This window comes from Nymphalis io, chromosome 25 (genome assembly GCF_905147045.1).
Source record: "Nymphalis io chromosome 25, ilAglIoxx1.1, whole genome shotgun sequence".
NCBI classification, from domain to species: domain Eukaryota; kingdom Metazoa; phylum Arthropoda; class Insecta; order Lepidoptera; family Nymphalidae; genus Nymphalis; species Nymphalis io.
Genome location: NC_065912.1, coordinates 6,740,503 through 6,764,887, shown reverse-complemented (window position 1 = coordinate 6,764,887; position 24,385 = coordinate 6,740,503). Strand labels below are relative to the sequence as shown.

General features: G+C 31.1%; 1 protein-coding gene across 1 annotated transcript in view; it reads right to left on the bottom strand.

The window, feature by feature from the left end:
• Positions 1-24,385, bottom strand: part of LOC126778166 (uncharacterized) — a 67,705-nt gene that overhangs the window by 11,588 nt on the left and 31,732 nt on the right. The window contains exon 2 of the mRNA XM_050501610.1: positions 53-758. Coding sequence (XP_050357567.1) covers positions 53-674 — 622 coding nt within the window. The 5' untranslated portion in view covers positions 675-758. The remainder of the gene's footprint in view (positions 1-52; positions 759-24,385) is intronic.

The window sequence follows — 24,385 nt, the reverse complement described above, 5'->3', positions numbered from 1 at the left end:
AATCATAAAACTATATATTTATTCAAAATAAAGTATCAAAATGATTACTTACACCTGAATCCTACGATTTTCGCCGCTTTTGGTAGGTTAATAGATAATATATGGGTATCGACGAAGTTCTTTATTTTTTTAAACAATCTGTATTCATATGTATATGTGCTAAATAACGCTCTTCCTTGTCGTCTTGTTGCTAAATCGTCTTTTGCTTGATTTGTTTTATTTATCGTATTAATAGCTTTAATTTCAACACCTTCGAATATTTCAAACTTATCTTTTTTAAGTGATTCATCTAGCACTTGCTCTAGTATATTTTGTAACTGTCTCTCCGTATTATTTACAAATACATATTTTTCTGTAAACGTGCTCAATGTATCTATTATATCAGCAAATATATTATTATCCTTTGGATCATATTGATTTTCATTAATTACTTTATTATTTAAATTACTATTACTAATTTGACAGCTATGGCAATTATTAGATTCTATATTACTATTTAAATTACTTAAATCTGTTTGCGTAGTATCGATTTCAGTCGATTCATCTATGTGTACAGTCTGGCCATTGCCTAGAGCTATAATAATGAATATATATAACGTTGCTGCGACGATATTGTCTGTGAACCTCCACTCTTTCCTTCTAAACATTTTTTCACTTGGCTTAATCGAATACATATTGTTTCCGAATTTTTAAACTTCATCACCGAATGTTAATATTGACGAGTATGATTTGTATTTCTTATTCACCGTAAAGAAAATCTGCAACAAAAGAAATATTAACATTAATATTTATTTATATATTATTTTCGAGAATCACATTACCATAATGCAAAGCTTATTACCGCCACATAAGGACAAGTTCAAAGAGTATATATATCAGGATTAGTTGAAACTTATGAATAAATAAATGAATAATATGTTTTGCTGTATTTTTGAGACGTTTTAACCGTTTCAAAAAAATACTCTTTAATTAATATCAAAATATTAATTTTCTCTGTTGAATATTAAGGCTTATTTTTTAATATCGCTACAATATCTTAGGATGTCCTGAATCGATACTAATGATATTTTCTCTATCCTTTCCGCTATAAAAATTCTGAACGCGTTGATAACTGCAATAACGTAAATTATATATTATCATTAAAACTGTCGACGTCCGGCTGGCGCGACGCATATTTTCCTATTAATGTTGTGTGCCTATTAGATTTGAATCGCTAATAAATTTTTAATAATATAAGAATTCTACAATTACTATGAGTAATGTATAATCTTCAATGTTGGCTACACTTAACAATACAAAAACAGTTTATAACTTTATTTAAATCAGAATGATTACAAATCAAAGCATATACAAATTTAAATGAAAAATAGCTATTTGCAGAGTAGTCACGGTCGCGTGAAATATTGAAGCTAGCAGCATTTAGCTTTTAAATCGCTATTCCGATTTACTGGACGAAAAACGAACCAGCTATTCATTCAGTGAAGACAATAAGAAGGTAGGTTATAAAATATTTAAAAATATTTTTGCACTATTAATCTATGGTCCAAGTATTTTCATGTACAAGTACGGTCGGAAAACAAGTATTTCTCACTGAAAATATTTTGTATTTGAGGTAAAATTTCTGTGTGAGAAATGAAATAAAAATTAAACCAAAACACAACTTCGCTAAACATATTAGACAGACTTCAAGAATACATATTGTATGACCACAATGCCAAAACGATTTATCAATATAATACCTAAGTTGGAAAGTAATTTGTTATAGAATAGGAAGGCGGACGAGCATATGGGCCACCTGATGGTAAGTTGTCACCAACACCCTTAGTTTGCATTGGCATTGTAAGAAATGTCAACCATCGCTTACATAGCCAATGCGCCACCAACCTTGGGAACTAAGATTTTATGTCCCTTGTGCTTGTAATTACACTGGCTCACTCACCCTTCAAGCCGGAACACAACAATATGAAGTACTGCTATTTTGCGGTAGAATATTTGATGAGTGGGTGGTACCTACTCAGACGAGCTTTCACAACCCTACCACCAGTAAAAGTAAAGTAGTATTGAAATCATTTATTAATATGATGTTTGTTGGGCTATAGAAAAAAATTAAAGAAAATATAATAAGTAACAACAAAGAAGAGAAGTCTTAGTGGTTAGAATACGTGAACCATCACCGAAGATAACAATCTCGTGGTCTCAGAGAGAACTATTGAGTTTTCATGTCCTTAATTTGTGTGTATAATTCAGCTAGTATTTGGCGGTGAAGGAAAATATCGTGAGAAATCTTGCATGTGTCGGATGAAAGTCTACCAAAACCACCATCGAGGTAGAATAAAGTCCAAGCGTTTTTTTACCAATTAAATCATCTTACAATAACCGCACTACTAAAAAATTTTGTATATGGGTTGTTAATTTATATAATGCTTTGTCTTCTTCTTTTAAATGTAAAATTACTGGTATAAGAGTACAAATTACGAATATAAGAGTATACCTGCCATACAATCTTAATGACGTTTTAGTTGAGAATCCGGCTCGAAGGACTAAATTGTTTTGGTATCCTATGTTTATTAATTGGTTTCTATGGCATCCTTTATTACAATTGTAATAAAAATAGTGCTTTCTAAAAAAGATTCTGTCATTACTGTTAGAGAGAAGTGTTCACACTATTGTCATGGTGACGTTTGATGCGGAAGGTATTGTGTGGGATTCTTATGAATGCAATTATTGTATCATAATTGTTATGCCACGATAGAATAGTAATTCGTTTCTGTGCTCATTTACATAGTTTTCATTTAGCGTAGTATTTAATTATTTTATTTATTTTTATTCGAACCACAGACAAAATTATGATGTACAATGATGTACAATGCTTAGCTGTTAAGTGCCATTTAAAGGCAAGTATAATAATGCGGTTATAAAATATGACTAAAATATACAAATGCATAATTTTTTTTTGTCAAAACTTGGTTTTCAATGTACGAATATATGTCACCATATAATACATATAGAAAAATGCCTTACTTCCAAATTTTGTCTCGTTTTTAAATATAGGTTTTTGGCAAAGGAAGGAATTAAAAAAGTAATATATTTTATAATAATTCTTTATCAAAATATAAAGATGATAAAACGTTGAATGTATAATTTAACACGAGTGTTGAAACTACAGATGATTTTGTTTCGTTTATCGAGAACAAATTAATACACAGCATTCAACAGTTCATTGAATTTCACATCTGCATTTCATGGAATTCAATATGAACCGGCTTATCCAGAATTGCATATATATTAAAATAAAAGCGAAACCCGGCAAAGGTTGACTTTGATATAAAATTTCTATATAATTTAGTCATATTATCAATTTGGGAATAAATAATATAGTCGTCAATTTTTTTTGGATCACTTTAACCTCTATAACTTTTATATGGAAAGCATTTATAAATCGACAGCGTTAGTAGGAAACCGATTCGCTCGACCGTTTTGTCGTCGATTTATATTGAAAAATTTGTCACCACCCTTTTATTATATCGGGATGATATATATTCTATGTCTATCTTGAACGTTCATCCTTTAAAATGTTTTTGAAACCAGATAAGTAATTTCGGAGATTACTTTCTATATACAAACTTACAAACTTTACCTCATTATAATTTAGATGTTTGCCGTATTTCACTAATTCGATTTTTTATTTACTTGTAAGAAAATCACTTTGGACTAGAAGACATATATACTAATGGTCTATCACATGGTTAGTAATCCTCTGCTCAAACTCGACTGTGTTTCCTTATACCGTTAAAGCTCTGCTAACCAAGCGGTTCAACGGTTTTCTCTCATTTTAGCCCTGATATGTGAAATTCTGCCACACGTGTGTACGCAATATGGGCTGGAGCAGCGTGGTGAAATAAACCTAACCCACTTCAAAGACGAGAGGTTGTCAGGTTATCCTTGCCTAAAAGTCGAACATTTAAAGGCTTTTACGTTACTTTTACTTAAAATACAAATAGTACGTCTATTTTATTTTTCATTTGCATAGTAATCGTTTTTGTTGTTAATATTTATTTTGATATAAACTATATTACTAAACCCGATAACTTACAGGGAATATGTGCGATCAAAACCGTCATCAGTTAATATATATGTACATAAATGTCAATGGAAAATTTACTCTTTTGTAAAATATAATAACGCTTAAAATTGCATAAAGGACCGGATACACACTATTTTTTTCAGTTTTCTTTCGGAAGTTGTCACTAATGTGAGTTTTTTAAAATGACCTTTTTTTCTTTTTTAAAATAAGTAAGCGGACTAGCAAGTTAATAAATAGTGACACTGTAAAAAATATTAACCATTTCATACATAGCCAATGTTCTATCAATCTTGGGGATTGAGATGTTATGTCCCTTGTACCTATAATTACACTAGTTCACTCATCCTTCAAACCAGATCACAACACAACTTATCTATTTAGCGATTGAATAAGTTATGAGATTAAAGATACCACGTATCTTTAATGTTTAATTAACTGTGTCACAAGTTATCTGCATTCTAATCCGTTTAATTAATTATGGCATAAAAGCAAGAAAATTGCGAGCAATTTAATTTTTCAGGAAAAGGACCGATTCATCAAACTATGTTAATTAAACGTTTTTCGACGATACTATACATACGCAAGCGCTTAACTGCGCAAACTATTTCGTACAAATGAGTGTGGGTAAATTGCACGTGTATTTGCTCTTTAATAAATATGTTATAAATCAAATTTATCTATCAAAATAGCAAAACCACACGAACCGTCAATTAGAGGTAATAATATTTATAATGTTGGAATTTGAATTTCTGTACACAAAACATTGATACTACCAAATATTTAGCAGGACTTTAAGCATATCTTAAATATGACAATTTATATATTTCTCTGTTGCTTGAATTTATCAATTAAACGGAATTAACAGAAATTATATACTAAATATTTATTTTGTTGTATTTAGCCCTAAATATCTTTGTATGATTTTAACATGGACTTATTGTAATTGAACATTAAAAATCGGCAAAGATTAAAAATATTTATTATATTATTGTCTTCAATGGATTGTATATTGATTTTCAAAGAGAAAACGTTGCAAGCGTTATTGCTACTATTTAGATTTGTGATATATAATATTTAACACAAATAAGAAATAAGACTACCGGGAAGAAATAAAGTTATCCCGGCTACGGTGACTACATATTAATAAAGCGACTCCGAGTTTTTTATTAACTTTGAAATCGCTCGACGCTATATATACACGAGAGGTGAGTTATATTATTATTACTACCATATTTTTTTTATAGAAATATAAAAAAAAATTATGTTTTAAATATATTATTAATAGGAAGGCGGACGAGCATATGGACCACTTACCATCAGGTGATGGTAAGTGGTCACCAATGCTCATAGACATTGGCATTGTAAGAAATGTTAACCATCGCTTACATCAATGCGCCACCAACCTTGGGAACTAAGATGTTATGCCCCTTGTGCCTGTAATTACACTGGTTCACTCAACCTTCAAACCAGAACACAACACAACAGAGCTGTTTAGCAGTTAACTCGAGGTTATTAGAACTTTGGCAATGTATGAAATGGTTAATATTTTTTACAGTGTCACTATTTATTAACTTGCTAGTCCGCTTACTTATTTTAAAAAAGAAAAAAAGGTCATTTTAAAAAACTCACATTAGTGACAACTTCCGAAAGAAAACTGAAAAAAATAGTGTGTATCCGGTCCTTTATGCAATTTTAAGCGTTATTATATTTTACAAAAGAGTAAATTTTCCATTGACATTTATGTACATATATATTAACTGATGACGGTTTTGATCGCACATATTCCCTGTAAGTTATCGGGTTTAGTAATATAGTTTATATCAAAATAAATATTAACAACAAAAACGATTACTATGCAAATGAAAAATAAAATAGACGTACTATTTTTATTTTAAGTAAAAGTAACGTAAAAGCCTTTAAATGTTCGACTTTTAGGCAAGGATAACCTGACAACCTCTCGTCTTTGAAGTGGGTTAGGTTTATTTCGCCACGCTGCTCCAGCCCATATTGCGTACACACGTGTGGCAGAATTTCACATATCAGGGCTAAAATGAGAGAAAACCGTTGAACCGCTTGGTTAGCAGAGCTTTAACGGTATAAGGAAACACAGTCGAGTTTGAGCAGAGGATTACTAACCATGTGATAGACCATTAGTATATATGTCTTCTAGTCCAGTGATTTTCTTACAAGTAAATAAAAAATCGAATTAGTGAAATACGGCAAACCTCTAAATTATAATGAGGTAAAGTTTGTAAGTTTGTATATAGAAAGTAATCTCCGAAATTACTTATCTGGTTTCAAAAACATTTTAAAGGATGAACGTTCAAGATAGACATAGAATATATATCATCCCGATATAATAAAAGGGTGGTGACAAATTTTGCAATATAAATCGACGACAAAACGGTCGAGCGAATGGGTTTCCTACTAACGCTGTCGATTTATAAATGCTTTCCATATAAAAGTTATAGAGGTTAAAGTGATCCAAAAAAAAATGACGACTATATTATTTATTCCCAAATTGATAATATGACTAAATTATATAGAAATTTTATATCAAAGTCAACCTTTGCCGGGTTTCGCTTTTATTTTAATATATATGCAATTCTGGATAAGCCGGTTCATATTGAATTCCATGAAATGCAGATGTGAAATTCAATGAACTGTTGAATGCTGTGTATTAATTTGTTCTCGATAAACGAAACAAAATCATCTGTAGTTTCAACACTCGTGTTAAATTATACATTCAACGTTTTATCATCTTTATATTTTGATAAAGAATTATTATAAAATATATTACTTTTTTAATTCCTTCCTTTGCCAAAAACCTATATTTAAAAACGAGACAAAATTTGGAAGTAAGGCCTTTTTCTATATGTATTATATGGTGACATATATTCGTACATTGAAAACCAAGTTTTGACAAAAAAAAATTATGCATTTGTATATTTTAGTCATATTTTATAACCGCATTATTATACTTGCCTTTAAATGGCACTTAACAGCTAAGCATTGTACATCATTGTACATCATAATTTTGTCTGTGGTTCGAATAAAAATAAATAAAATAATTAAATACTACGCTAAATGAAAACTATGTAAATGAGCACAGAAACGAATTACTATTCTATCGTGGCATAACAATTATGATACAGTGTATTTGCTCTTTAATAAATATGTTTTAAATCAAATTTATCTATCAAAATAGCAAAACCACACGAACCGTCAATTAGAGGTAATAATATTTATAATGTTGGAATTTGAATTTCTGTACACAAAACATTGATACTACCAAATATTTAGCAGGACTTTAAGCATATCTTAAATATGACAATTTATATATTTCTCTGTTGCTTGAATTTATCAATTAAACGGAATTAACAGAAATTATATACTAAATATTTATTTAGTTGTATTTAGCCCTAAATATCTTTGTATGATTTTAACATGGACTTATTGTAATTGAACATTAAAAATCGGCAAAGATTAAAAATATTTATTATATTATTGTCTTCAATGGATTGTATATTGATTTTCAAAGAGAAAACGTTGCAAGCGTTATTGCTACTATTTAGATTTGTGATATATAATATTTAACACAAATAAGAAATAAGACTACCGGGAAGAAATAAAGTTATCCCGGCTACGGTGACTACATATTAATAAAGCGACTCCGAGTTTTTTATTAACTTTGAAATCGCTCGACGCTATATATACACGAGAGGTGAGTTATATTATTATTACTACCATATTTTTTTTTATAGAAATATAAAAAAAAATTATGTTTTAAATATATTATTAATAGGAAGGCGGACGAGCATATGGACCACTTACCATCAGGTGATGGTAAGTGGTCACCAATGCTCATAGACATTGGCATTGTAAGAAATGTTAACCATCGCTTACATCAATGCGCCACCAACCTTGGGAACTAAGATGTTATGCCCCTTGTGCCTGTAATTACACTGGTTCACTCAACCTTCAAACCAGAACACAACACAACAGAGCTGTTTAGCAGTTAACTCGAGGTTATTAGAACTTTGGCAATGTATGAAATGGTTAATATTATTTATTACATCAAGCTTCCGGTTTGGCACTTATACCTTTCTTGGGCATGGTAATTAGATACCGCAGATAATTTTAACGACGGCAAAGTAAAAAATTAATAAATATTTAAAAAAATTCAAAAAATTGATGATAAAAAAGCGTTTTTTTGTACACGTCGATTTAAATACATGATATATAAATGTAAATATACAGTTACTTCTTATGTATGTATTGTATTTCATAAATCGAGTAACTACTGATATTCTCGTCAGTTCTCGGTGCACGAGGGGCTATTCGAATAAAAAGTATTTTGATTTCTTCTTTCTCGTTTGAAAACTGATGCAAGCAGGCAAAGCTTGTGTAATGCATATTTAGTCTTCTAATTAAGATGTTCAGTTTGCCTAAAAATACATTAAAAGCAAGAGGCCCTTAGACAAACAAATTATTATTACTCTTAAGGTCTAAATAAATATATATATATATATATATATATATATATATATATATATATGTATATATATAACGTATATATATATATATATATATATAGATATGATGATATTATATAGCTCATTTATCTCGCAAACTATTTATTTAAACACGATTTAAAAGTTTATGATCGGTCGATCATCTAAACAACTAGACTAATTTATCGACTATTGGATCGATACTTGTTGTTAGGCCTATATGCAAGGTAGGTACCACCCATTCATTATATCGTTACTAGCATCATTAAAAAGACATTAAAAAGACTACTAGCATCGATCGTACTATTGATATGATAGCTGCTGATACATTTTAATATGTTCAGTCCTTAATAAATAAGATTAAAAGGAAGTCGAGGGTAAAAGTTATGTAATATGTTTAATCCGACAACAATGCCTTAATATTTTGATTACGTGGATAACCATTTCTTGGGAAACTCATTATATATCGGATTGATATTCAATCATTAATCGCTTATATGATTTCTTATATGATATCAATATTGGATTTCATAGTTATATTCATGATTGTAAATAAAGAAATGTAAATTCTTTATGATTACGATGATCATGTCCTCGTGACTGAGACTTACTGAGATTACTGCACTCTTCATTCCCTCACTGTCATAAAGGTAAATTTGACACGATCGGAATGATTTTGGGCGCATGATCAACGACTTTACGTGCTTTCCGAGGCTCAGGAGTGTCAACCAATTTTCAGACTTCGTGTTGAGAATTTGTCGACAGAAGAAACCAATAACTTTTAAATAAGCCCAACCTGGGGCTTGAAGCCAAGACCTCTGGATCTGCGGCCTTATCACTAACCACTGTCCCATCGCGCTTCATAACCAGATGGTTCATGTATGGAGATCGATTCCTCTTGTAAGATTGAATTTGAAAATTGACAAGCTTGATATTTATGTTCTTTAATAAAGTAATACCTAAGTATTATATATAACATATTATATATAACAAATTAATAAAACTATTTCTTATTATTATAGAGCCACAAAAAACTAAACATAATTCATACCTATTTTTGAAGTTTTGTCTCCGCACCGATTCCATAAATATTTCGCTACTAATTTGCACTTTTGTTCACCTAATCAGCTCTGTATGACCATTATTATATTAAATCCGTTATTTCGATATGTTTTATAGATGTTGATTATAAATAATATGGCAATTTCAATACTCTTATACACTCTTATAAAAAAACAACGATAACTTAAGGAATTATCATTTAAGAACAGCAAATAATATGTTAGTTTTAGTTAATTAAGCACATTACGTTCAAGATGCATTTTTTTATAATATTGGTAGGAGGACGCGCACCTGATGGTAAGTGGTCACCAACGCCCATAGACATTGGCATTGGCATAAGAAATGTTAACCATCGCTTACATCGCCAATGCGCCACTAACCTTGGGAACTAAGATGTTATGTCCCTTGTGCCTGTAATTACACTGACTCACTCACCCAAATAAACATTCAATAGTAGTTTTAATATATTTAAAAATTTTGTTCATAAAAAAATACGGCTATACTTATAAACGTTAATGGCTTTTTGGTTAAATACTGATTTCTTTCTTTCTGTCATCATTGATTTGATATTCAAAAGAAGAAGACAGCATTAAAATTATCCAAGCTGCATTACCTCACAACATCGATTTTCGTAGGTGAAGTTCCTCTCAAATTTCAAAATTTGAGGCTTCATTACCGAACTATTCAGCTTGTAACCAAACTTGCACTTGACTGATTTAAATTTCAGACTGAAGAATAGAACTTAAATGTAGCATTAAAAGCGCTTTACATTCACAATGAGCGAATCCAGCTACCGTATAATATTTTGCTTTAATGGCTTTGAACTATCTTCATTTATTAAAGCGCTGTATTTACACAACTAGTATTTACATTTAGCGCTTAAAGCTTACGTTTAAAAAAGAAGATTATATACAAAGATGCAGAAATAGTTTAGGAGAATCGTTTATTTTCAAGCGAAATATCTCCTTGTATATAATATGGTGAAATTTCTGAACAACTTGAACAATTTAGAGCATTCCTACACAACATTTTTGATCTGTCGAGGCAATGAAGAAATAAATAAATTACAAAACACGAATACAGACTAAATAAAATTAGCATACAACTTTGGCGACCTTATCGCTCATAGACATAGCCTTCCAGCCAACCAACGGTGTAAGGAATTATTCATAGGATATGAGGTAGGTGGTGCTGTAATCATATTATATTAACTAAATGCAAGTCCATCCAACTAAGTCCAAGTACCCATCTTCTATGAGATCTGTCTGGACCATGGGTAGATGACAGAGAAAAGTGCGTGTCATGATTAAGAGTATCCTGAGGAGTGGAACACACAAAAGATACCATACCCAGCTTCAGGGTGACCTCTGGCTGAGGATGGAAGTCCATCGTGCAAAAGGTGTGTCTATAGGTGCAAATTTAGTTCGGGTTAAACAGCTAAATAATAATATAAGGTATATTAATATAATAATATAAAATTTAATATAAATTAGTAATAATTAATATTATTATATTTATTACTAGGCGTGAATGGCGTGAGTGGCGTATTATGAGGCATCTTGCAGGCCGGCAAGGCGGGAGCGGCTAGTGCAAAACATTCTTCCCTACTGTACTGGCCCTAGTTGCGTTTGGACTCTACTACCACTTACCATCGGGTGGAGTAAGGTAAAAAAATATATAATCATCTTCTCTTATTTATATATCATATATATAAAAGATTATCTGTTGGTATTCCTTAGAATAAACCATATTCAGAAGTGTTAGAATTTTTTTGTCTTGGTATGGTAAGATGACGATTAAAAAGTGCTTTCTGGGCTTTTTTTATGATTATAATATTTTATAATAGAAAATAGCAAACTTCCCTACTTGGTTTCAACTTATTCATGAATATAATATTTATTGAATTTGTCTCAAGCTTTCGGTTAAGGACTTTTTTTAAAAACAGTAGTACTGGTGGTAGAGCTTTGTGCAAGCTCGTCTGGGTAGGTATCACCCATTCATCAGATATTCTACCGCAAAACAGCAGTACTTGGTATTGTTGTGTTCCGGTTTGAAGGGTGGATGAGCCAGTGTAATTACAGGCACAAGGGACATAACATCTTAGTTCCCAAGGTTGGTGGCGCATTGGTGATGTAAGCGATGGTTAACATTTCTTAGAATGCCAATGTCTAAGGGCGTTTGGTGACCACTTACCATCAGGTGGCCCATATGCTTGTCCGCCTTCCTATTCTATAAAAAAAATATATGCTGTTATATAATGAATGAACATTTATTTACATGAGAATTAATATCATAGCATAACAAGGCCTTAAGTATATATAAGTCAATATTAAAAATAGCAACTGTTCAGATCATGATTGTGTGGAAAGGAGTCATGAATTTTAGGAGCATTTCTCTTCGAATGGAAAAAGCAAGCGACAACTAGCTTATAATAAACGTTTTAAAATAAGCCAATTTTTGAATGTGCCGTTAACATGTTATGTCGACTTTGGGTTTTCATTTTCATAAAAGCTTCGTGACTTCGAGTTTATAAGTCTTATAATTTCAAAGAATATGTTAACTATACAACTTTATTATAACGAACACTAGCCTTAGGAGCGTACCAAATTTAAAGTTTGTAAGTATTATCAGTGAAGATGAAATTTTATCTACTTTTCCGAAGTTCATTGAATTTGAAGGTGAAGAGGTTCCCTTGACATCAATGAAGTAAAAAATCAATATTATACGAGGGTATAATCTGCTTAACTACCGTTTATTATGTACTTCAAACAGCATATCTGATGAATATAATATATACATATATATATATTATTTAAGCGTAACCCTACTCCTCATCCAAGTGACCTATGAGTGAAACGTATATTTTATCTTTCTATAATGAAACTGAAATTGGAAAATTATATTAAACATAATATGGGCTCTTCATAAAATTAATAACGGTCTTTACAGCTATCCGGGGATATATGTATAAAAAAATCATATTTATTTCATATATTTCCATTGAAACGATAATATGAAAGTGAGTAATCATTTTTAAAATATATTCCGTTTGTAAAAATTGTAAGAACGTTCCATGAAATGGATCAAACGCACACACACTAGCATCAAATAAATCGATTACGTAGGATACGAAAAAACTTCATCATCATTTTCGAATAATAATTCAAAATGAGAACATTCCATTTATGTCCGAAAATATTATAATCCCTGTAGAAAATAATGTATTAATCTATCAGCATTATTAACGAACTGATAAATATAAAGATTTTCGTCGACTAACATGACGTTGCAGGAAAAAATTTCGCCGATCCGGAACCGCTTCTTAACCTACAGAGTTGAAATTTTTCATGTTGCTCTAATTCCGATGACAAAGCTGTTTTATAGTAAGCATGAACTCATCTTACACCCACGACTGCCTCTATACAAAGTACATCCTCAACGATCAAGAGTATAGAAACGAAGTTTGTAATATAAAAACTTGTTTTTATGTAAGTTTTCTGACGACGTATACAAATATATATAAAACATATACGGCATTCTTTTCTCTTCCTATTTAGAAGGATGTAGAAATTGTTCCAGTATGTTGGTAGACTGCGGGTCGATGAACAAAAATACTCGTAACGATATTAAAGTTTTCTCACGACGTCCTCTTTCACCGCGGCGCATGAGATGAATTATAAATACAGAACAGAGGTTAAATCCCCTCATAAGCTTGGTTGAAACTAACCAAGATTATGAGGGGATCTCTAAACTCATGATATTAGCAATTAAATAACTGATGAATGCACCAGAAATATATCTGAACTTAACTTCGAACAACATGCAGCCATTACACAGGAATGTTATAATTTTTTTTTATCAAAGGTATAATTCAAAGAGCCCAACCTCAGTAATTTTACGGCTTAAAACTTTCATTATTAAAAACTTGTTTCTTATATTTATAAAATTGTTTAAGAAAGGATTTCGAAACGACCCACTTGGACGATACTTTCTCCAAAGGCGAAATGTTGTGTAGTGTAAAACGAAAGACGCGGCATTAATGGTACATCAACTTCGCTTTAATGTAAAACATAATAAAAAAATAGTACTTACAAATTAACAGTTTTGTATCTGAATTTATTTTAATAATAACGTTTAATTTTAAAATGAATTATAAAGAATTCAGCAACCAGAATAGCTAGAATAAATTGCAACAAAAGCTTCCATTGAACTGGTCTCACATTGCTGTGGATAACGTGTTGGGGATGTAACATATACAATCCAAAGCACATATTGAGAGTCAGAATTTTAATTATGTTAAAGTTTATTATAAACATTTATTAAGTTTTAATCGACACTACTTAGTTTTATTGCGTCGTAGGTGGGTTGATATAGCCGTGATCACAGGCACAAGGAACATAGCTTCTTAGTTGCCAAGATTGGTGGGGCAATATTGGTATAAAGAACGGTTGATATATTTCACAGCACTGTGGGGAAAAACTAGTTTTAACTTGACACAAATGAAAGTCATACAAAGATTTTAAAAATAAATTATAAACCGCTAGCGCTTTAGCCTAGGTCTCAATAGATTGTATAAAGAAGGGTACAGCACTAATGCAAATGATGTTCGTAGCTTTCTAGCGCTCTTTAAATAAACTTCTATCGTATTAGCATAGGGACATTATACTTAACACGTGGACACTAATGCTTGGAACTTTACAAGATTTCATTTCTTTATTTTAATATAATAATAAGAGTTGAAATAGTTGAATTATTCTTGATAATAGAGATTTTTGCTTTAAGAAAAATTCTTGCAGTGACCCTTGTTAGTTTATTTTATTATTATTTTTTTAAACGATCGTATTTTCCTCTCTAAGTGTAAACAACTTTTATCTAAATTATTATTTATTTTAGAAAGGCAAATGAGTAAATAGACTCAGGCACTCCAAGAGGAAAAACAACTTTATATACAGTTAATGCGCTGGCAAACTAATATTTATTTATTTATTTTAATATGATCTAAATAATATCACATTGCATATGCAAGCGGTACACTGGCATACCTACCAGTCAAACCAGAATACAGCTTTAAAAAGCACTGAGATTTGACTGTAGAATAATTGGAGAATGATATCCACCGGGCTTGCATAAAGCCAGCGAGCTACAGTTAACATAATTAGATATAAAATAGATTTTAATTGTGAGCGATTGAGCGATTTACAGGCACAAGCGATATAACATTTTAGATCCAGTGGCTTGCTGCGCATTGATGACGTAATATGTGCTGTATATTTCTAGGCAGATAGGCTGATGGTCAAAGGCTGCTTTAATAAAATATATAAACTATGTCCGCTTATATATATTGATTAAGGGAGACCAGTTTTTGTCTTCATCCAGCATTGCAATCACGTCGTTGTCGCTGTCGAAATATTTATTTATGGTTCATTTAAGGAAATATTTTTATGTATTACAATAATAATAATATCCTGGGACATTTATCACACACGGCCATCTGATCCCAAATTAAGCTTGTACAGAGCTTGTGAGCTTGAGCTATGGAAACCATACAACTGATATACTACATGTACTATTTTTCTTTTGTAAATACATACTTATATAGATAATTACACCCAGACTCAGGACAATCAGATATGTTCATGCACAAAAATATCTGTCCTGGGTGGGAATCGAACCCACAACCTTCGGCGTGAAAGGCAAGCATCCACCAACCACGCAAACCGGCTCGTCGGCTGTATTTGTAGTTCTTTTATCTATTAATAATGTATTTCGAAGTTGTTAGCTTCATTACTATGAACTATGAGTATGATTTGTGAGAAAGTATATATAGTATATATGTAGCAGATATATTAGCGTTCGTATAAATTTATCGATTTACGAAAGAAAGACAATGCCAGTGTAATATTTTAGTATGAATTTTAATTAAATTTTAACGCTGTGTGGTTTTTTTACTTAAAGGCTTCTTAAATGATTTTGTTAGTCGTATTAATGATAAATCTCGCTCAATTAACAAATAATAATACAATTAACAATGAAATTGCAGTTAAGTTTCCTATATTAGTTGTATTTTGGTTATCGTTGTCATTTCAGTAATAAATGGGTAGTTGTCTTTGATCGAGTGGCAACCTTTTAAGGCTGTATATAGCGAAGTCCTGTGTTAAAACCCTAACTCTAAAATCAATATGGGTTTTCTGCCAAGTAATACTCGATAGCTTGAAATTTCAGAGTTGGCTGTGATTACACTCCCGTAACTCGAAAAGAACGTAATTGCTTATATAATTACACTATCAATCATCTATCGAAGTACAATACAGAAATACAAGAGAATTATTGATAAACGTTAGAAGAAATGATAAATGGGTTGTGCAATAGCTACCACGAGTTACTTGCATAACACCTATATGTAATATATAGCGGCCTTATTTATAAACGTAGTTTAATGGGATGAGTAAAAAAATGTTGTTCTTTCGAATGTCAAATCGATAATGATAGATAGAACTAAATCAATGTTTCAATGTTCAAAAACATAAGGTCCTATATTCGCCAGAGCATGCTCTATGATACGCCATATAAAATATATTTATTTACCGTACCGTACCGTAACAGCCTGTGAATGTCCCACTGCTGGGCTAAAGGCCTCCTCTCCTCTTTTTGAGGAGAAGGTTTGGAGCTTATTCCACCACGCTGCTCCAATGCGGGTTGGTGGAATACACATGTGGCAGAATTTCAGTGAAATTAGACACATGCAGGTTTCCTCACGATGTTTTCCTTCACCGTAAAGCACGAGATGAATTATAATCACAAATTAAGCACATGAAAATTCAGTGGTGCTTGCCCGGGTTTGAGCCCACGATCATCGGTTAAGATTCACATGTTCTTACCACTGGGCCACTCGGCTTATATTTATTTATTGATTCTTTATTGCACTATTTACAAACATATAAAAGAACAAGTAGTACATAAAGTATGCGAAAGCGGCCTTACAGTGGTCTCTTCCAGGCAACCTCTATAAAAAGAAACATATTTTTGTTTTTTAGCCGGAAACATTAATTGGGCGTAGTGTGCGAAAATATAACACCCGAATGATTAATTATTGAAATACAGACAAAATCACATTAGCATTAGTATATGCATTAACACGCTTGAGCAGGTTGGCTATTTGAAGAGATCATCACCGACATAAGTCGTTTCCAATGTCAGAATTTAATAAGTAGCTAATATGTTTCAATAAGTTTCAAGCGGTTGAGACAATCTATTGTAATTATAACTGTGAACTTTCACCATCTCATTTAACTAAAGGTTCAAATGACACATGCTTTCACCTTTACATGGATGTTAATATAAAATACATAACTGATATTATTATTCTAAAAGAACATAAAATCCACGCTTGTCAATCGTCTAAATTTAAAGCGAGTGCAACTGCTAAGCGCAGTTTCTTATGTAATAATATAATATAATAAAACCTCTTATTGATGACGTATTTTATAAGTTTGGGTAATATAATCTGCATGATAATGTCCTCCTGACTGATCAGTCACGGCAGCCATTCTCAAGGGAGAGTAGCCAACTATGCAGGTCATAAAACGTACACGTGTGTACGCAAACACAAGTGCATTTTTATTCCCTAACTCTTATAATATAACGGTAAATCCGACACAAAATGTAATTTATTTTTATTTATAGGGTAGGCTTTGGTATTTTTAGTCAAAACAAGAACTATAACTGGAGATCTACTAAATGTACCCACGGTGAGTAGGTTTAGCTTGGCGCGATCTTCTGGCTCTAAGCTCAGTGGGGAAGAATACCAATTAAAAAAAATATATAGTTACTATACTCCTTATAAGGACAAATGGAAGAAGGATTCAAATAAATTATAATTTTTGTTCTAATTCCGATAGCGATAGCACACAAAATATCTTTGAAATCTACGATTGAATTTTAAATAGAAAATATTCAAACAATGCTTTCGAACAGGTAACTTTTTTGAATTTGAATTTTTGTGAAAAAGAGTAACGTAAGGAATTTTCAATTTTACATTTCCGGATCTACGTACTTAGATCGTGGAAAGAATTTTTAAATCCAATGTTTTACTATTTGATTTTTGCTTAGAGGATCGAACATCGTATAATGTCGTAAATGGGAAAGTTTCTGTATTTATTTATTTTGGACAATTAATACATATCATAATATATGATAACTATATATACGATAGTAACTACAATAGCATTAAGCTGTGTCGTAGCTACTAACGCCCTCGAATCGACAACACATTTATTTATCATTTGTTCTATGTAAAATAAAATAAAATATAATTTAAATTGACATAAAAAAGTGTCTTTATATTGGTTTATTTTTTTATCACAAGTTGCGATGGAGCAACGTCGTTATTTTTTGGATAAATAAACTATATATATATATATATATTTGTGTATAGGTAATTTATCTAGGCTATCGATTCGAACTTCTTGGTATAAGGCAACTCTTATGACACATCCATTCATGCCCAAAGGGTGACGTCACTGACCGTGAGCAAGCCGCGGCTGCTATCTGTCAATCATTGCTGAAAAATTCGCCAGCGGCTTTGGATGAAAGTGTTGTTGCCGTTGTTCACAACTCAGCATCGAATATATTTAAAAAACGACGTATGTCAACTTAACATTAGCGGCAATTAAAACAGTACTGCAGTATTTGTAGCTTGGCGCGCCACTGACATAAAAACTGGACGGCAAAATTAGATGAGATTTTGAGTACCGTGAAATTATAAAAGATACCTATCACACTTTGATATGTAATGTATTAGGCGAGGGTAATTTTTAAATATATAAACACATTTTTAGGCGTATCTATAGGAAGTTTTTTCGGAGTCAATTATTAATTTTTGTTAAAATTAAATTTGTTTATAATCTCTAATCGGAAATTATATAATAATAATTTAAAAGAATAAGTTGAGCATACGTAAAATGTAGTTATGTTTAAAACGAAATTCCTCAATTACTCGGAAAAAAACGCAGTTTACAATATCGTTTTCATTTTATTAACTGAGTAAACCAAGCGTTGAGTTCTATCTGAATACGATTTCAGCCAGTGAAAGTATTGTTTCACGTAAACCATCTGTGTACATGACGCGGTGAATGGCTACCGAAGCGAAATACAATATTACTTTTTATTTATATCGAACATTGGACTTATTGGAGTATCGGAGTTCATTGCACCTGGTTTTAAAATTCTGCCAATCTTGAACGAACTTATGTCCTTATAGTTTCGATTGTAAATAATTTTATCATAAATAAAATGAAATATTGGAAACTGACTTGTGACATTTCACGACCGTTTTCTGAAGTGAGTTTCGAGTTCTTTACTTTACATCAGTCCTACAGATCAATATAATATAACTAGGTATATAATTTAATGTAAGTAAAACAACGCACTAAGTTTTATAATAAATAACGAATAATTAATAATATGTTCCATCCATAGCAATATTTTACGTAAAAAAATATTTTCATTTGTACAAAGCAAAATCACATTACTCTATTTTTATGGCTTTATAGAAATAATTTTCTGAAGCCGTAAACTACGATCAATTTGGCAATGTGCCAATATATTAAGCGTAATGTTAGCCGCTATTACTACGTTCATGAAGCCTAAATCGTGTAATTTTGTACGCACTATTAATTGTAATAAGTTGCATAATAACATTCTGTACAATAACAATGTGGCACAGTTATTCTACACACACATATAAATCACCAAGCAAACTGGCGTAGATGTGTGTAGTGCAAAGTCTGAAGTAAATATGATCATATGTGCACAAATAGAGAAACAAACCACAATTCATGTATTTGCTAGTAGCCTTATATATTTGCATATATTATCTTTATGATGCAATTGTGTTCCTAATGATTTTTTTTAAATTCTAGTTTTTAACGATAGATGTTAGTTATTACTCTATATGCTTTTTTGTATCCCTAATATGTATGCGTTTTACATTTCATTTCATGATGTCAATCATCATGTGTTTATCATTTTGTTAAGCTCCATTAGCTTTCTTCATATACTAGCCCTACTTTTCATTATCAACGATATATTTTTTTAATACAGCAAGAGAGCATAAGTAAGCTTAATTATGCCAATAATTGTATTACAATCAGAACAATACACGAACTTCCCTAAAAGATATATTAAGTTAACAATCGCCTTGTGTTAAAACAAGTAAATGTGCTTAGAAATGTAATGTCGTTATCACTGTTCTTGTTTGAAACAGTTTCTCTCCCTACAAGATTGAGTAACTTGTAAAGTTTTCTTAAGTAATCTGCTTCATTCACGCGTAATAACGTTAATGGTAGCTTACAACTTAACAGCTGGTTCTGTATTAAAATGGTATAGACACTTGCTGTTTTCGGCGACTTCGTTGCAATTTGTATTTTTTTTTTTTTTTATAGAATAGGAAGGTGGACGAGCATATGGGCAACCTGATGGTAAGTGGTCACCAAACGCCCTTAGACATTGGCATTCTAAGAAATGTCAACCATCGCTTATAGCCAATGCGCCACCAACCTTGGGAACTAAGATTTTATGTCCCTTGTGCCTGTAATTACACTGGCTCACTCACCCTTCAAACCGGAACACAACAATATTAAGTATTGCTGTTTTGCGGTAGAATATCTGATGAGTGGGTGGTACCTACCCAGACGAGCCTTCACAAAGCCCTACCACCAGTATGTTATGGTGAATAAAAGTGGCAAAATGGGTTTGGTAAAATCTTTACCAAACCTAGGCAGGTAACATTTTGGTAACATGTTCAATTGATATGTTTGTACTCAGACGTAAGAACTATTCCTAATTTCTCTAGTAATCTTTTAAAATAAGAAACTACATACCAAAAATTAAAATATATAATTATCACGAAGCATAACTTCACGGCACGTTGGCACATACTACGGGTTGCAAGTTTAATCACTGAAACGGTCAGCCAAGTCACCTAGATAGTCAGCAGTGACCGTGAATTTTAATAAATGGGTAATCACTTCACACTTGACTCCATACAAATTGTTTCTATTTTAACTCTATATATATCATATTTCATGCTCTGATTCTGAGCGACTAAAAAGAATACTTGAACGTTTTCTTAAGTTGATTCTAATATTTTATTTTCAGATGAGACAGAAGAAAGACAAAAACAGTAAAAGTTCACAACTGTTAAAATTTCGTCATTAATGAAGCAAAGTATTTTAATATAGACGCAGGGAGTACACCCCAGAGAACTTTATTGTTCAATCGAGTTAATAAGCAACTTACTATTATATAATATTTCATTTGTTCTTTCTTTATTTTTCTTTTTTATTCTTTTCAATTTTTATATATCTGTTTGGTAGCAAAATTAATAATTCTACACGTATACACAGTAACTTTATGTACAATGTAACCACTGTATGGGATGGCACTGGCTTTAAGATTTTTTAAGACTTTCTAGCTTAGGGTGCCATCCATATCCTTGATTGTATGTAGTAATATTATTGTTTTTTCGCATGGATTGGATAGCCAATCCTATTCATTCGACACGAGCGCATAATCTGGTCTATTGCTCAAACTGTATTTTTTTTTTTTAAATTCCATGTGGCAGGAATTCTCCTCCATAAGTATCATCATTATAGGTTATATTATTAATTGTAATTTTTAATTCTGTGACCTATATCGTGTCAAAACTATTTCGTGTCTACGACCATCTTCCCACAAATTCTCTTACGATGTGGAAAAATGCAGAATCCAAGGCGATAAATACTTTAGTACTTGGACGATTGCTCAATTTTCAAATATTTTGAACTTTGTAAAATGTCTTGCCGTTTTTAATTATAGGATACAAGAAATATACAACAGTTTTGCTTTAGATAATTTCTTTGATTTTCTACCAAAATTCCATCAAAAAATTTACGTTTCCTAAACTTTATATTTTATTTTGTTTAAAATAGTAAAAAAAATATATTTTTATAAGCTATACTTATAACACTTACTAAACTTTGTGGTTTTATCCAAGAGGCCTAAGTCCATTATCTTTTTTATACATTCAACATGCTTTACTTTATACATGTAAACACAATATGACTAATTTGAATAGACATGCGTTTTGTTCAGGATTATAATATTAAAACCTTTTTTTAAGTCAAATATTATATATATATATATATATAACATAATAATATGGTACCTCTGTTTCTACGTATTATAAAAAAGTCCCCTGCCGCGTCTGTCTGTCTGAACGTGATAAACGCAAAAATTATCGAACGGTTTTTCATACGGTTTTCACCAATTAACAAAGTGATTCATGATGAAGTTTTAGGTGTATAATCATTAAGGGTTTGTGCGAATTCCTTAAAATATCTTTTGAAAAAAGACATGCTGACTGGTATGCGCCTCGTAAATAAATACAATTATATGTATTACGATATATATATGTTAAATGTAGATTTTTAATCTACTCGTGCTTAGACAGGACGGGTAACTAGACCTAACCAATAAAATAAAAAATATATTAAAATTTAGAATATAATCTAAGATCAAAAACATTTTTTTAATTATATTATAATGTAAAGTTACTGTGATACAAGATATTGTATAAAATGCCTTAATAATGTAATATCGTTCCTGTTTTTATTTATAAAAAGAAGGAATAATAAGAGGTAATGTTTTCAGGTCAGTGCGGTTTTGTAGTGGAAATAAAATTCAATGGCTGCGGAACAATACTCGATGCGGAGAAAGAGGGAATCGATGTCTAACATAATATATGTTTTATTCGGGACCCTCAATAAATTAGTAATACTGCCATGTAACTTCCACTTTCGATTTAAAAAAAACGATTTAGTTTAGTCGTGTCCTGAATGCTGATTCAGTTTAAATTTAAACACTCGCAAATAACGTTTTGCTCAAATTATTGCTTTATTTTGCACCAACAATAATGATTCTTTTATCAATATAATCCAAAAATAATTCTTTTATCAATATTATTTTTCTACATCGTGGGAATACTTGATTCAGCCATGTGTAAACAAATTCACTTACGAACAGTGGAACTCTTTGAACTTATTCCATCAGTCTTTTTTCTTAACGAAAGAAGCTCTTTTATTCACCAGAATGACATTGACGGATTGTTACTCAACCTTTTTTTACGAATTCTTAAAAAGTGAAGATGGACCAAGGATTTCAATAGACGATAGATTTCAATACAATGACTTCGATTATCTGTATGGGGAAGATAAGAATAGTGCTTATTATACAATTTATATTCACAAACCCACAATAAAGTATATCCTATTCTCAGTTGAGAGTTTGGGAATATCATAATAATGTGGAATTCTTGAAACCTTTATCGTACCAGTAAAGAAATAATTCTTATAAGCTGCAACCTATTTACTAATATAACCTTTTTATTAATATTTAAAAATAGTACTATTTAATTAAAATACTTAATTCGTTTCTAGATACATCTAGTTCACGACCACGTGAAATGGTGACGAGAAAACTAACATATTTTCTCCAACAAAAAAAAGACTATGTTAAGAGCAAAATAAACCAGCCAAGTGTGATGTTTGTACTCGATGACATAATGCTTGGAATCGTCTTTGGTATCGATCGATTGCAACTTCTTAAAAATTTAAAGCTCGTCAAAGTTAACCACTTCAAGATATCTCTTCAAATGATAACCATCCTCTTAATACTTTGTTTAAGTTTCATATTTTGACGAGCCGGTTGGCGTGGTTGGTAGATGCTTGCCTTTTCACGCCGAAGGTTGTGGGTTCGATTCCCACCCATGACAGACATTTGTGTGCATGAACATGTCTGTTTGTCCTGAGTCTGGGTGTAATTATCTATATAAGTATGTATTTACAAAAGAAAAGTAATATATGTAGTATATCATGTATGAATGTATATCAGTTGTCTGGTTTCCATAGCACAAGCTTTGTACAAGCTTAATTTGGAATCAAATGGCCGTGTGTGAAAAATGTTCCAGGATTATTCATATTATTATCATAATTTTCGATCTTTTCCATCTCCTGGCGGTTACATTTTTTTTATGAATATATTTCATTTTACACAGATTTTGACGTCCCTTTATTAAGTTTCCTTTTAGTATTAAATATTGGTCTTTTTTGGCCAAATTACAATTTTATTATTAATAAATATATAAAATTGCATGGCTAGAATTATTTCATAATTATCTTAATAACATTTTTGTAATACAGTATTCCGTATTTATAGTATATAGTATTTACTCTAAGGAAAATGTATCTGAGTGCCTTGTACTTTTTCATTAAATTAATTATTTCATTAGATCCAAACTTCATCTTAAGTTGTTATTTAAGAATGATCAAATTTTTTTATAAATTTCTTGAATGAATGAAAAAAAAATTGCTAAATTAAGTACATATGAACTCAATATTAAAATTATGTTGAATAAAATTAAACTACATACATACATATGTATTTATTATGTTAGTAATGAGATTAGTTTCTGCTTGTTTGGCGTTTGTTTAATTACAGTATTCATGTAAATAAAATCAATTAATAATAATTTAATGTCATGTTTATCACATAAAAAAATTAAAAAGGGTTTATGTTCGTATTTTTTTTATAACCGTACAGTGTGTAACGGAGTTACAAATTGTGTGAGTGAGATGGCATGAGAACAGCTGTCATTTAAAAATCTTTTATTTTATGACACAATCTAGCA